Genomic DNA, 14263 nt, shown 5'->3' with positions numbered 1-14263 from the left:
CCCTAAAGATTTAATAGGATGTGCAGGCCAATTAATTGAGACCAAAGAGATCACCCTTCCAATCGCAACCTTCTCCTACACCCATACATTCAGATTTAGAAATGTTACTTTCTAAGCCTGAAATTTTTTCAAAAGATTTAAGTACATCCAATAACGTCTTGAGAGAGGAATCGTCTCTTAGGACCCCGGTCGTATCATCTGCGTATTGTAGCAACTTAATCTCACTCTCCCCAAGACAAATTCCCCAAATGTTATCGTTAGCGCTTATTGCTATAGCCAATAATTCTATCACTGTTATAAAAATATAAAGTGAAAGAGGGTCCCCTTGTCGAACTCCTCTCTCTAGAATAATCTGAATGCAAACCGTTATTACTAATGCAACTAGATACATCAGTGTATAGAACTGAAACCCATCTCCTAAAAATAGGGCCAAAACCGAAAACTTCTAGACATCTGAATATAGTGTCCCATTCAATGCTGTCAAATGCTTTCTCAAAGTCCAGAAATGCCAGAATACCACTTGTACCCTCATTCTTTGTAAATTCCATTATGTCGTACAACGTTCTAATGGTTTCACTTATATACCTTCCTTCCACATAACCACCATGATTACTATCGATTATATTTGGTAGAATCTTCTTTACCCGAAACGCTAAGATTTTAGATAAAATTTTAACCTCTGTATTTAACAAAGAAAGGTGACTGCAGTGGACAGGATTTAAAATTCATAAAATGACATAGTCTGGATTTAACATCCCTTGTGACTTATGCCAGCTCACGATATCGGGCTGAAAGCATACAAGGGCGCCTCTGGCTGCCGCTATACAGTCCATGTTGATGTCGGAGCACAGCACCACAGCTATGTGTTAATTAGCTGTGAGTCGATTTTGATGAGGCAGGAAAACCGGAGTACCCGGAGAAAAACCCTCGAGTCAGGTTGAGATCGACTGAAACTCAACCCACTTGCAAGCCGCGGACAGAGTTGAACCCCGGCTAGCAGTGGTGGGAGGCTCGATAGATAACCACTAAACCACCCTGACTCTCAGGGTGCAATTAAATCTGTGTGCAAGTTTTGAACTTTGCTCTTGAGATTCTGAATTCCCATGGATATTTCCTAGCTATGAAGTTTCATTTTATAATAAAATAAATGGTGTTAAATTATCTGATAGAAGCTCAGAGCATCTCTTTAATTTAATAAGGGGGTGCTTTTAATAGATATGAGGGATTCACTGTATAAACAAGCTCAACAAAACTATTGTGCTTTAGGCGAAAACTTAAATAGCAGACTATTGACTCCATCCATTACTACCTCTGGGCAGTCAAGAGATCAATATCCGTATTTCAATCTGAACTCAATATTAACAAAATACAATCTGCAAACTCTTGTTGATCAAGCAAAAAACAAACTATATTAGCAGATTTTGCTTCATTTCTTTATTTCCTCATATCCTCAAGTAATTTCATTGGGAGTGAGGCGTGTGTCTACTAGAATGGGGACATTGTCTGAATTGCAAACCTACATGTAATATTGTTATAGCCATTTATTTGAGGGCGGGTGTCCATAATTTCGCGTGATCGCATTACAAGGCAATACATGGTTTTCAATATTATTTAAGAATGAAACGGTCACTGAAAATTGATTTAGCAATTTTATGGTTGAAATAAAAGGGATAATTTCCATGATACTACCTCTTTAAATGTAAGCTGTTGAAATACATGCATCTCTTGCTGGCCGAAGAAAGGATTCTCGAAAAGCTTTACTGTGACTTTTATGGAATTTCAAATGGGCCAATGATGGGTTATTTGAACATCGAGTTAAGCTTGAACAGAGGGAAATCCGAGTATTCACTGGATAAATCACTATCCACTGGATAACTCAATTGGTTTTGATAGTGTTTATCCACTGGATAGTGATTCATCGCTATCTACCTTTTGAACAACCAAGGCCTGGTGTTCTAAAACCTCTCCAATTCAAATGCACTGCCTGGAGGGGAACTTTCTGATTAGCCCAGCAGATGGTAAATTCTGATTTGCCAGCTAGGAGGCAATAATGTCATCTACCTTGTGTTAACCAATATCTCTATACTCTGCCTGCACGGAAATTATTTAGTTTTCCTGATGCAGAAGAAAATAAAAAGCGCTGAAACACACACACTCTTTAAAGTTACTGGCAAATGATTTAAAATTCCACAGAGAAACAAGTCAAATACTAATTTAAAGGAAGAACATGGGCAACAAAATTAATAATACTTTAAGGAAGAGAAATTCTAATTAACAATTAGATTATGAGCTCGAGATTTCCATGAGGTGAAGGCCTCATCAACTATCACCTAATGCCTAATGGCTGATAGTGCCTAATGGCCTAATGGCTAATACATGCCTAATTGCTGATAGTGTTCAATGGCTCAGCCAATCAGATTACAGCATTTGCATTAGTATACTTGTAGAATTCTACTAATAAAAATTATTATACTGCACACGGGTGTTTGCAATTTTCATGGAATATTTCTTCATTCTCATGTATTCCAGTGGCTTGAAACAATTATACATGTAACACCTTTTTGAAAACAGGGCTACCAATTCCCCAGCTGAATAAAACTGCATGGGATTGGATGTTTTGTTAATCTGACCTTCAAACGATTTATCAATTAGGGGGATAATATAAAAAAAAAAAAGAAAACACTCGCTACACTTATAATACTGGAAACCAAATTACGACAGAGGCTTCAACTTCCACTTCTTATGAAACTTGTTCAAACTGTTGGTCTTACCAGCAATATATAACTCCGTTTCATACTTTTTTTATATAAACATAACTTTAAATAGACTTATAGTAAGTTTCATCTCGTTTCTCCTACACTGGTAAATTATAGATTTTCCTAACAAAATACAATAATTTAAAAAAATGAAGATCTTTTCCACGGAAGCCAATAATTATTTCTTTCAAAGATAAAGTAATGTCTTCTTTCATGTTTTCAAACCAAAATAATTTTAAGTCTATCCAGAAAACTTGTGAAAAGGGGCAAAGATAAAATAAATGTTCCAATTCTTCTCTAGAACGGCAACAAAAAGAGCAAACATCTGAATCTACTTTTCCCAATTTCTTTAGTAGAATATTCGTGCAAGTTATATTATTAAGAATTTTAAATTGAAAATCCCTTAGAAATGTTTCCATACAGACTTCATTAGGTAGAAGGTAGATCTCCGATAATTCTTTACGAGTAACATTAATTAAATTTTTGCTGCAACCTTTTTGCAACATTTGGTAGAGTAGCTTTCAACTCAATAAGCATGCTGTAATGATGTTTGCATTTGGCCACCGCAACATCAAAGAAAGTGTTATTATAATAGAAACCCAGTTTTTCACCCTTTCTGACATCATCTTCCTTACCCCTTAAAACAATAGGAATAGCTGCTCGTAAACCAGTCCATTGTAAGAAATTGCATTTTATATTTGTTCCATTTTTGATAATTTTTGATCCTAATATTTTTGTTGTTCCAAATTACTGAACTTGACCTATTAGCTTCAGGAAAGGCTTGTCTGAAATCTGCCCAAAACTTAATCAGTTCTGCATAAAAAGTGTTTGAAAGCTTAAAGTCTTTTGGGTCATAGTCACAATAAAAAAGAAATGATCCTCCATAAGGTTTTAGCAAGTAGTTAAGATACGACTTCCAACCAGCTTCCTCACCATTACACAACCTGTTCAACCATGATAAGCGAAGAGAATGCACTAGAGTCTCAAAATCAAATTTATTATGGCAGTTCTCACAACTCTATCCTGACCTCTCCACAAAAACTTAGGAACAACTTTATTTATTTCTTCAATAATTTCCTCTCGAACAACAAACATACTGGCTATGGAGATTAACTTGGGCAAAAGAAATGAGTTAATTACCTGAGCCCTACCAAATAGAGTTAAACCTCTTCCTTTCCACCAGTTTGTTGTGTTTTCTAATTTCTTGAGTCGTTTATAGTTCATTTTAATAAAATCATCATAATCATTAGTTAAATAGACCCCTAAAGATTTAATAGGATGTGCAGGCCAATTAACCCTTTCAGGCCCGAGGGGTTCCCCATTGACGAGTAAAATCGTCTGGCGTTAGACAGAGTAAAATCTATAAGTGCCATTTGGCACTATCGGGCCTGAAAGGGTTAAACGGGGACATAGTTTTTGGATGCTGTTAGCTTAACCCTTTCAGGCCCGAGGGGTTCCCCATTGACGAGTAAAATCGTCTGGCGTTAGACAGAGTAAAATCTATAAGTGCCATTTGGCACTATCGGGCCTGAAAGGGTTAATTGAGACCAAAGAGATCACCCTTCCAATCGCAACCTTCTCCTACACCCATACATTCAGATTTAGAAATGTTACTTTCTAAGCCTGAAATTTTTTCAAAAGATTTAAGTACATCCAATAACGTCTTGAGAGAGGAATCGTCTCTTAGGACCCCGGTCGTATCATCTGCGTATTGTAGCAACTTAATCTCACTCTCCCCAAGACAAATTCCCCAAATGTTATCGTTAGCGCTTATTGCTATAGCCAATAATTCTATCACTGTTATAAAAATATAAAGTGAAAGAGGGTCCCCTTGTCGAACTCCTCTCTCTAGAATAATCTGAATGCAAACCGTTATTACTAATGCAACTAGATACATCAGTGTATAGAACTGAAACCCATCTCCTAAAAATAGGGCCAAAACCGAAAACTTCTAGACATCTGAATATAGTGTCCCATTCAATGCTGTCAAATGCTTTCTCAAAGTCCAGAAATGCCAGAATACCACTTGTACCCTCATTCTTTGTAAATTCCATTATGTCGTACAACGTTCTAATGGTTTCACTTATATACCTTCCTTCCACATAACCACCATGATTACTATCGATTATATTTGGTAGAATCTTCTTTACCCGAAACGCTAAGATTTTAGATAAAATTTTAACCTCTGTATTTAACAAAGAAAGGTGACTGCAGTGGACAGGATTTAAAATTCATAAAATGACATAGTCTGGATTTAACATCCCTTGTGACTTATGCCAGCTCACGATATCGGGCTGAAAGCATACAAGGGCGCCTCTGGCTGCCGCTATACAGTCCATGTTGATGTCGGAGCACAGCACCACAGCTATGTGTTAATTAGCTGTGAGTCGATTTTGATGAGGCAGGAAAACCGGAGTACCCGGAGAAAAACCCTCGAGTCAGGTTGAGATCGACTGAAACTCAACCCACTTGCAAGCCGCGGACAGAGTTGAACCCCGGCTAGCAGTGGTGGGAGGCTCGATAGATAACCACTAAACCACCCTGACTCTCAGGGTGCAATTAAATCTGTGTGCAAGTTTTGAACTTTGCTCTTGAGATTCTGAATTCCCATGGATATTTCCTAGCTATGAAGTTTCATTTTATAATAAAATAAATGGTGTTAAATTATCTGATAGAAGCTCAGAGCATCTCTTTAATTTAATAAGGGGGTGCTTTTAATAGATATGAGGGATTCACTGTATAAACAAGCTCAACAAAACTATTGTGCTTTAGGCGAAAACTTAAATAGCAGACTATTGACTCCATCCATTACTACCTCTGGGCAGTCAAGAGATCAATATCCTTATTTCAATCTGAACTCAATATTAACAAAATACAATCTGCAAACTCTTGTTGATCAAGCAAAAAACAAACTATATTAGCAGATTTTGCTTCATTTCTTTATTTCCTCATATCCTCAAGTAATTTCATTGGGAGTGAGGCGTGTGTCTATTAGAATGGGGACATTGTCTGAATTGCAAACCTACATGTAATATTGTTATAGCCATTTATTTGAGGGCGGGTGTCCATAATTTCGCGTGATCGCATTACAAGGCAATACATGGTTTTCATTCCATACACATTCCGTGTGTTAGATAGGACACAAAAACATTGCTAGAGCTTCAGATACTGCTCTTAGCATTTTCAAGCAAAAAAAGCCGAAGATACCGCAAGGTAATGTTGCAATATTAGTGTCACGATCAGTTACACAAATTATAACGGTTTGTATGGGAATTTGTGAACATGTTAGGTGTCGAAAATAATATAGAGAGAGAAAAACAGCAAACCTTACAACCCATTCGAGTCGCTCTGAAATGGCCAAAGTACGCGAATGTTCACTGATAAGGTCACAAAATAAGGTACTAATTAAGAAGACAAGGTAAGGCATTTTTGTTCGATTCGTGTTCTTTATTTTCGACTCCTGAACACGTTCGCAACCCTTATGTGTATTAAAGTAATCGTTGACGCTCAAATTAAATTACAATATTTATAGCTTGGGCTACCTGTGAAAGAGCTAAAATTGATTCTTCACTGCAGAACAAGCTCGGGGTAGCAAGAAAATGATTATTTTGAATTAAGATTTATCACATTTTCATACCATTATTGATCATGAAGTATACAATACAAGCTCATTAAATTTAAACTGGACCAAATTAAAAGAAAGCTGAAAAGATCGCTATTTCCGCGTATAACTGAACTGATCATGGCCAAATGTCGGTCAGTCGGAGGATCGTCATTCTATCAAGAATTTTCCGTTACAGTGTTTTAAAACGCTTACCAAAGGCTTACGAGGCTTTCATAGCATTTCAGTCTGGGCTTGATTCCCTTTTCATCTGCTTCATACACATGTAACTTTGCGAAATGAAACAACCAGCAATTCATGCACCTAAAGCCCGCCGCACACGGTGAGAAAAGAGCTGAGCAAACTGCCTCGCGAGGCGGTTTGCTCAGCCGTTTCCTCACGTGTGCGGGTAAATCTTGGTGAGAAATTCGCCTCGCGAGGCCGTGAGGAGAAAATCAAACATGTTTGATATTTTTTGCCTCGCGAGGCAAACTCCTCATCGTGTGCGGCCATCGTGAGAATCGAGCTGAGCTTGGTCAAGCAAACATCCAATAGAAATACATGGCATACTCACGTGACTTCAGTGGTTCAAGATGGCGTCGGGTAGTATTTTGAGTGAGGTAATACTGGAGGAGAAACTCGTGGAATTATGGCCTGAATACACGTGCCTTTATGACGTGAGTTCTACAGAATTCAAGAACAGGGATCGACGGGAAGTCGCAATGTCTGAAATAGCGGAAAAGTTGGGCCAGAACGGTAGGTCGAACCTGCACGAAATTATGATTTTCCTCGAGCCAGCCAGAAATTAAATTTAGTAGTTTGTGCATGTAGCTTCTTTTTGGTTTTATAAATTAGATGTATTGCGCCATTTTTGTTGTAAGTATTAAAATGTTAGAAATGAAAGAATGAAAAATGCCCAATCAACGCATGTTAACTTGTCTTGAGTGTTTCTGCATTCTTGTAAGCTACGAAATGTACAGGATATGGAATTCCTGACGATTTCATGATTGTTTTCAATTCATCCTCATTCATTTAGGTTTACCACTTGGTTGCCTGATGAAATGGACATGTTTCAAGACAGGTGGCCTTGGGTTTAAATACCAGTTTGCAGGTCATGGGTCGCCGGAATTTGTTGCTGTTTATCTGGGTGTCTTGTTTTTAAAAGCAACATATAATATACAAATGGAATTTATTTAGGAAAGAGTGAGTTGAAGAATCTGTCTAAAGATTTCCAATTTTGCTGTACTTTTGAAGCAACTCAGTGCTAAAAGCTATATTCCTGGACCACTCTGAAAATATCAGCTCCTTCAACAAAGGTGCTTCTTGAAAGAAATGGATGGTTTTCAGTAATAATGTTGTCCACTGTTTAAAATGCCATTCTTGTCTGCTCTCTTTCTTTGACCATACCTATAATAATACATTTTTGTGTATTTAATATAGTAGGAAAATATTCAATAATAAAACATTTTATTTGCAGTTGATTGGGTCAAAAACAAACTACGTCAGCTACGAAACAGCTACACAAAAGCAAAGAAGGCACCACCAAGTGGATCTGCCAGAAAGGTGCCCTCAAAACGAACAGCATGGCTCCTTGACAAATTGCAGTTCCTTGCTCCACATGTTGCTACAAGGCCAACTGTCTCCAACTGTGACTTGGTAAGTCTTTCAACATTACAGTTATTGCCTTAAAGAGCACCCAACATCAAAATTTTTATTTTAGCAAAGGTTAAAAATCAAATATGATATCATATACTTTACCTTCGTTTCTCTACATTTTACTGGTACATTTTAATGTGCTTCATAAGGCATGTAAGAGAAAGATGCTGGCAATGGTTTGTCTCATGACCGATGCAGTGAGAGGTTTGGGCCTATTCCTTCGATGTCGTTATAAACTACTTTGCATTATAGTTTAGAAAAAACCTTGCCAATGTAAATTAGTTCTTGACATCATCGAAGGAATAGACCCATATCTCTCACTAGCTCGTCCATGGGACAAATGAATGCCAGCTTTGTTACTCTCTCATACCTCATCAGGCCTATTAAAAGTAAAATATAGAGAAGCAAATGTAAAATAAATGTTAGACATTTCACTTATGGAAAGAAAATTTTTTGAGGTTAGGTGCACTTTAATGGTTATGTATAGTCTAATGAGTTATCATATGATCCTGCCATGGAACTGACCCTAACTCAGACATAAAGTACTCAGTAATCTCCTTTCGTTGCTGCTTAGCAGCATGGGCTGGATTTCTAACTGAGCTCGTAGATAGGCCTGTAAGAGGAGGATCATTTCTCCAAGTGCCTGCAGTGATGGTGTGTTGATCTGTGTTTTCTATTTCTTGAGCACTTAGATAAGCAGACTTGTTGGTTTCGACCATGAAATTATGCAGACAACAGGCAGCTAAAATGAGAGTGACAACTTTTTCATCATTAAGCTTAATGGTTGTCAGAAAGACTCTAAACCTGTTAGCAAGAATGCCAAAAGCATTCTCAACAACACGCCTCGCTCTTGACAAGCGGTAATTGAAAATTCTCTTTGCCTTATCCAAGTTCCTCTGAGGATAGGGTTTCATAATGTTCTTGGATAGAGGGAAAGCGTCATCTCCAACTATATGATAATCTACTGGACTTGGAATTCCCTCAATTGTTTTAGCTGGTGGGATGTTGAGGGTGTTTCTTTCCAAAGCTTGCTTCAATGATGATCCTGCGAAGACACCTGCATCTCCAGCACGGCCAGGTGCACCAACATCCACGTACAAAAATTTGTAGTTAGCATCAACAAGTGCGAGAAGTAACACACTGAAAAAGTGCTTGTAGTTGAAGAATTCTGAACCACTATTAGGTGGTTGCTGTATGGCTATGTGCTTTCCATCAAGAGCACCTATGCAACATGGGTAATTCCACTTATTGTTAAATTCACGTGCTACTTTTTCCCATTGGTCTGCTGTATCTGGTACCTTAAAAGAGAGAAGTTTTAAAACATTATTCTTGACTGTTTACTTGTTTTATCATCACTAAAATATATTTCAGCCCTCTCCTACCCCAAGTACAGATAGTAGGAACACTGGTGACACTGGTCACGAAGAAATTGATGAGAACAACACTGGTGAAGACGGCCTACATGTATTTCCTTCAAAGGAAACACCAGAAGAACCACAGTCAACAAAGATGCCAATTAAATCACGTCCCAAGACAGCACAGAAACAACGAGAGGAAGAGGAGTTGCAATTGATCAAGGGCATTGCTAATTCTTTGAGTCAAAGTGCTAACAAAAAAGCTAAGAGTGCTCAAGGTGGCCAGTGTGAGACATTTGGTGCTTATGTTTGTGAAACCCTACAAGACCTTGAACCTGTGACTAGGAACATAGCACAACATAACATCAGCAACATTCTCTTCCAGGCACAAATGGGCACACTAACCCAAAACACAATGCATTCAATGTTAGGTCCACAGCACAATTCACCACCATTGGTGCCTGCACAGCAATCAAAACCATTTTCCAACCAACAGCACCAAATGATGATGCCACACCAAATGACTTTGTACCCCTCTGATTGGTCGACACAGGGACAAAGCCCTACCTGTAATAGATTTGATTAAGTGATGAGCATTCTAAGCATTTTTTAATGTTAATGTTGTGTTGTTTAACATTTACTATAAAAGGACTACAAGAAAAGGTTGATTTTTCATTTTTAATGTTATTGTTGTAAGTTACATTTCTGGCAAGACAAATAACCAAATACATTACCTTTAGATATTCTGTTTTCATTGTAGTAAACAAGGCTTCACAAGTGTCAAAAACTGCTTGAGACAACGTGCGTTCCCCCCTCCTGAATAGAAAAGCCAAGTCACTGAATTTTTCACCTGTAAAATAGGAAATCAGTTGCAATTTGACAGTTCTCATCAATATGTTGTCATATTAGACAAAGTTAAGGTGATCCATGCATTTAAAAAAAAACGCAACTAGATTTTGAAATGTTATCCAAGTCTGGCATTCCTTAACCAGACAAAAACTATACCCCCACCTCCCATTAACCCACTGACACCTGGGACTGAGACTTAACAGATTGCCACGCAATTTTACTCGTCAACTCGGGAAGTCCTTTTTGAGAAATCAAGTGGCCGAATGCAAAAATGGCCGCCAACAAATTATTCTTTTGTCTTTGTGTTATGTAGCCCAACTAGCCTCGTTTTACAGCCCAAATTCTTTCAATTTTACGCGTGTGAACGAGGTTAGTTAGGGGCCGACCATTTAACTTTTGGGGGCAGGGGTGGGTGTTTTAAAAAAAAAATTTCCTGCAAGCGCTTGTCGGAAAAAAAACATTACACGCAGAACAAATTTAACAGAAAGCTTATGGGGAAAAAAAAGGGAAAAAAAATATCCTGCACATCAGATTGCTTGAAAATTGAAAATTATTGCTGACCAGAAATCACCCACCCTGGCCAATTGTTAAATCTGCTGACGTTTCCCATTGCATTTGTCAATGGAAGCAAAACAAATGGTTCTTTTCTTTCGTATTTGTTCAGCCCGCTGATCTCTCGTTTTACCAAACAAGGCTTCTTATTCGTGACTAACTTCTCAGTACAGTACATTATTACTGGGTTGCCTTATAAGGCAAACCTAGTCGAGGTCTACGTTTAGTTTGTTTGTTTTCTTTTTTTTTTTTTTTTTCCGTGTCGGTAAAAGTCTTGCCTGTCACTCCCCTGGTAAGTAGTGTCTTTGTGTATAGAGCCTTCTGCGCGTATTTTCTTAGGATCGAGAGGGTAGTGGAACTGCGTAGATTTCTCTTGTGGACACAGTAGAATCATTAACTTAGCCTGCAATGGCGTCGAAAGTCATGCAACGCGAATGGCGTTTTAGTGGATCCTTAAACAAAATATACCCTTATGGAGCTCAATAATGGAAAGTCAGTTGGATAAACTAGGCATGAATCTCAAAACCGACGAGTACTGGACTTCGACAACAATCTATCGCCCGTCGAGACGAAATCAAAGTGAGCAGTATTTACCTGAAGTACATGGTAATTTGACACAATTGAGTTTCTTGTCTTCACGCACGCAATCAAATAGGAAGAGGTTTTCGCCTCTAAGAGCAAATATGTTGTTTGTTTCAATAAAATTTTCGCTGGAAAAGGATTCTGTGGTATTTTCTGCCTTTGTGAATTATAATATCATGTTGTGTATTGAATTTTCGAGCTTAAGGTTCAAATGTGATATGGGAGAAGTTTTTTAGTATTGCTCTGTAAGCAGGAAGGGTTCACAGCCTGTTGGAAGCGTGCTTGAGTTTCAACAAAATGAGCCCCAAAATCAGTGAAAACTTGTGACGCAGATGAATAATAAAGTAGCTGCTATTTCCAAAATGATGGAATTACCTGGTGATAAATCACGTCGTACACGTCTTGGAGAGTAAATTTTGACTTTGCATAAACAAGAGTTGGGCGATTGTGATCTTTGTTTTGACTTCGCTCATTTCATTGTCAAACTTTATCACACTTGACAGAAAAAGAAACTTACAAAAACCCGGTATCTTGGGCATATGAATTACGGGGTGGTGACTTCTTTGCCTAAAAGCAACTCACTTAACGAAACTGTCCTTTTTCAAACAACAACAAGGATTCAAACAGCTTCAATTCTTACAGAGTTCGATAAAACATGCGGTGGGGCAACCAAAGCGATGGGAGCTGTGTTGGGGTTTCAGTGTGAAAGTACAAACGGCTACTAACACTCTTATAACTCTTTTTTCATTATTATTTTACTAACCCACAGTCTGCAGTCTGCATTTTACCCTCAGTCTGCATTTTATCCCTGGTCTGCAGTCTGCAGTCTGCGTTTTACACTGACCGGTTATTTGAGTGGTTTTTGGCAACAGAGGTTAATTATTCGTAATGCGATCGCTTCCGTTCCCCTTAGCAATGGGTCGCAAATTTGACACTTTTATCGCATTATCACATTACGCATTGAACCACGTTATCTATTATTCCTAAAAATCTAAAAATATTCGTGCCTTATCAGTTTTCGGTCGAATTTATGTCCAAGAAGGCAGATAAATTGCAGAAAATATTAGTTTTGCATCCAAAAATTCGTAATCAACGCTAAAATGACCAAATTTTGCCTAGAAAACATATTTTACTGTTATTTTTCTTAAATTTTTTCGTTCAACTTTCGCTTTTATAAAATGTTTCAGTTTTCTGTAAATAAGTTATATGCTGTTGGAAAGCTTATTTTCTTAGCTTTAAAATGATGTATTTTTTCCCCCTAACTTAAATATTTTTTGAGAAAAAAAAAACATTTTTTGGCGATGGCTGATTTACCGCGGTTTTCTCGCGGTTGGGAAAGTAGGAAGAAGAGTTAGGCCAGTAGCCAGGTTTTTAACCTCAGAAAAGGATCTGTTTCGTCGTACGAACGTGTGAGGACCTGTTAATTACCTTTTGGTTAGTTTTTGCAAGCCCGGGGGGGGGGGGGGGGGTACTCCCATATGAAACAGACGGGGATGCTCGTCGTCTCGCTTAGGGGTGTAAATTTTGGATTTTGGTCTCGCTTAGGGTGTTTCGGGCAAAGCGCCAATATTTTAAGCCGCCAAGGTCAAAATTTGCTTAAGTCACGCCCAGATTGGTCTCCTTTAGGAGTCACAAAAAGCTTGAGCCCTTCCCCCCCCCCCCCCCCCCACCTCCGGGGCTGCACGTACCACAGGCAACCCAGTGTACCCTCACGGAGGGTCTAGTTCAGTTTACTTTTTTACCTGTTGCGAGAAACCGTAAGGTTATTGAAAGTTTCTCGCCTGGGGGGATACTTCTTCGCATGAGTGTGTCCTTCTTGGTTATCAAAGGTGCAATCTTGGCCAGAATTGTATCAAAGGACTCTCTATCCAGTCGATGAAATTGACGGAAAGCTTCGGGGTCTTCTGTGTTTAGTTCCCGTAAAAGATTAGGATATGCTCCTTGCAGCTGACTTCTGGAGATCCAGTTTCTTGCCCATGCCTTTGGGCGATCCTTCTGTCTTTTACGACGGCGTCGTCGAAGTAAGAGAATTAGTAGGAGTGCCAACAGTTCTTCATTATGTTCCGACGCCATCTTGAACCACTGAAGTCACGTGAGTATGCCATGTATTTCTATTGGATGTTTGCTTGACCAAGCTCAGCTCGATTCTCACGATGGCCGCACACGATGAGGAGTTTGCCTCGCGAGGCAAAAAATATCAAACATGTTTGATTTTCTCCTCACGGCCTCTCGAGGCGAATTTCTCACCAAGATTTACCCGCACACGTGAGGAAACGGCTGAGCAAACCGCCTCGCGAGGCAGTTTGCTCAGCTCTTTCCTCACCGTGTGCGGCGGGCTTAAAACTTCTGAGCGCAGTTGGGCGCAGCAAATGAAAACCACCTTTGGCAATGTTTGAATGACAGTTACCATAGCAAGTGCGGTTGCCTTGTTGAAGAATCAGTCACGCCATTTTATTTGAAAATTCGAGAACATTAGGGGCCTACAATTTAACTCTTGAGGGGGGGGGGGTTGGGTGGGTGATTTTGAAAAAAAATTTCCTTCAAGCGCTTGTTGGAAGAAAAAAATTGCATGCAGCACAAATGAAATAGAAAAAAAATTCTTGCACTGCTGCAAGCAAGAAAAAAAAATGTTGCAAGGCTATTTCATCATTCCTGGGGGGGTTTACAAAATCCCAGCAAAACTGCAACCATTCCGGATAATCTGCAAGACAGCGAGCCACTCTGGTTAGTCTATTAAAATAACACATTGGCTAGCCTAGTTGCTTGCAGTTATTGGGATCAGCGATTTCTGGCTTGCTGGCTCGCACTGTATCCAAACTTGTTAGCTTATCACAAGCAGTAATGGAGGTAGATTTTCCTATTTGAAGAATCAAGTTTTATTGGACAAAGAAAAATATTTTGTTCATTTTTAA

General features: G+C 38.8%; 2 protein-coding genes across 2 annotated transcripts; one reads left to right on the top strand and one right to left on the bottom strand.

Moving 5' to 3' along the window:
• The first annotated feature begins 6950 nt into the window (after positions 1-6950).
• On the top strand, positions 6951-10106 carry LOC137978356 (uncharacterized). Its single transcript, XM_068825290.1, has 3 exons — positions 6951-7113; positions 7835-8013; positions 9385-10106. The coding sequence occupies exons 1-3, from the start codon at positions 6951-6953 to the stop codon at positions 9952-9954; spliced, it is 912 nt and encodes a 303-aa protein (XP_068681391.1). The 3' UTR covers positions 9955-10106.
• Positions 8007-13687, bottom strand: LOC137977794 (uncharacterized). Its single transcript, XM_068825161.1, has 3 exons — positions 13094-13687; positions 10103-10218; positions 8007-9311 (listed from the first exon to the last, which is right to left on the bottom strand). Exons 1-3 carry the CDS (start codon positions 13422-13424, stop codon positions 8502-8504), a joined length of 1257 nt encoding a protein of 418 aa, XP_068681262.1. The 5' UTR covers positions 13425-13687; the 3' UTR covers positions 8007-8501.
• Positions 13688-14263: the final 576 nt, after the last annotated feature.

Source organism: Montipora foliosa, chromosome 1 (assembly GCF_036669935.1).
Source record: "Montipora foliosa isolate CH-2021 chromosome 1, ASM3666993v2, whole genome shotgun sequence".
Taxonomy (NCBI): domain Eukaryota; kingdom Metazoa; phylum Cnidaria; class Anthozoa; order Scleractinia; family Acroporidae; genus Montipora; species Montipora foliosa.
This window is presented reverse-complemented; position numbering and strand designations above follow the sequence as displayed.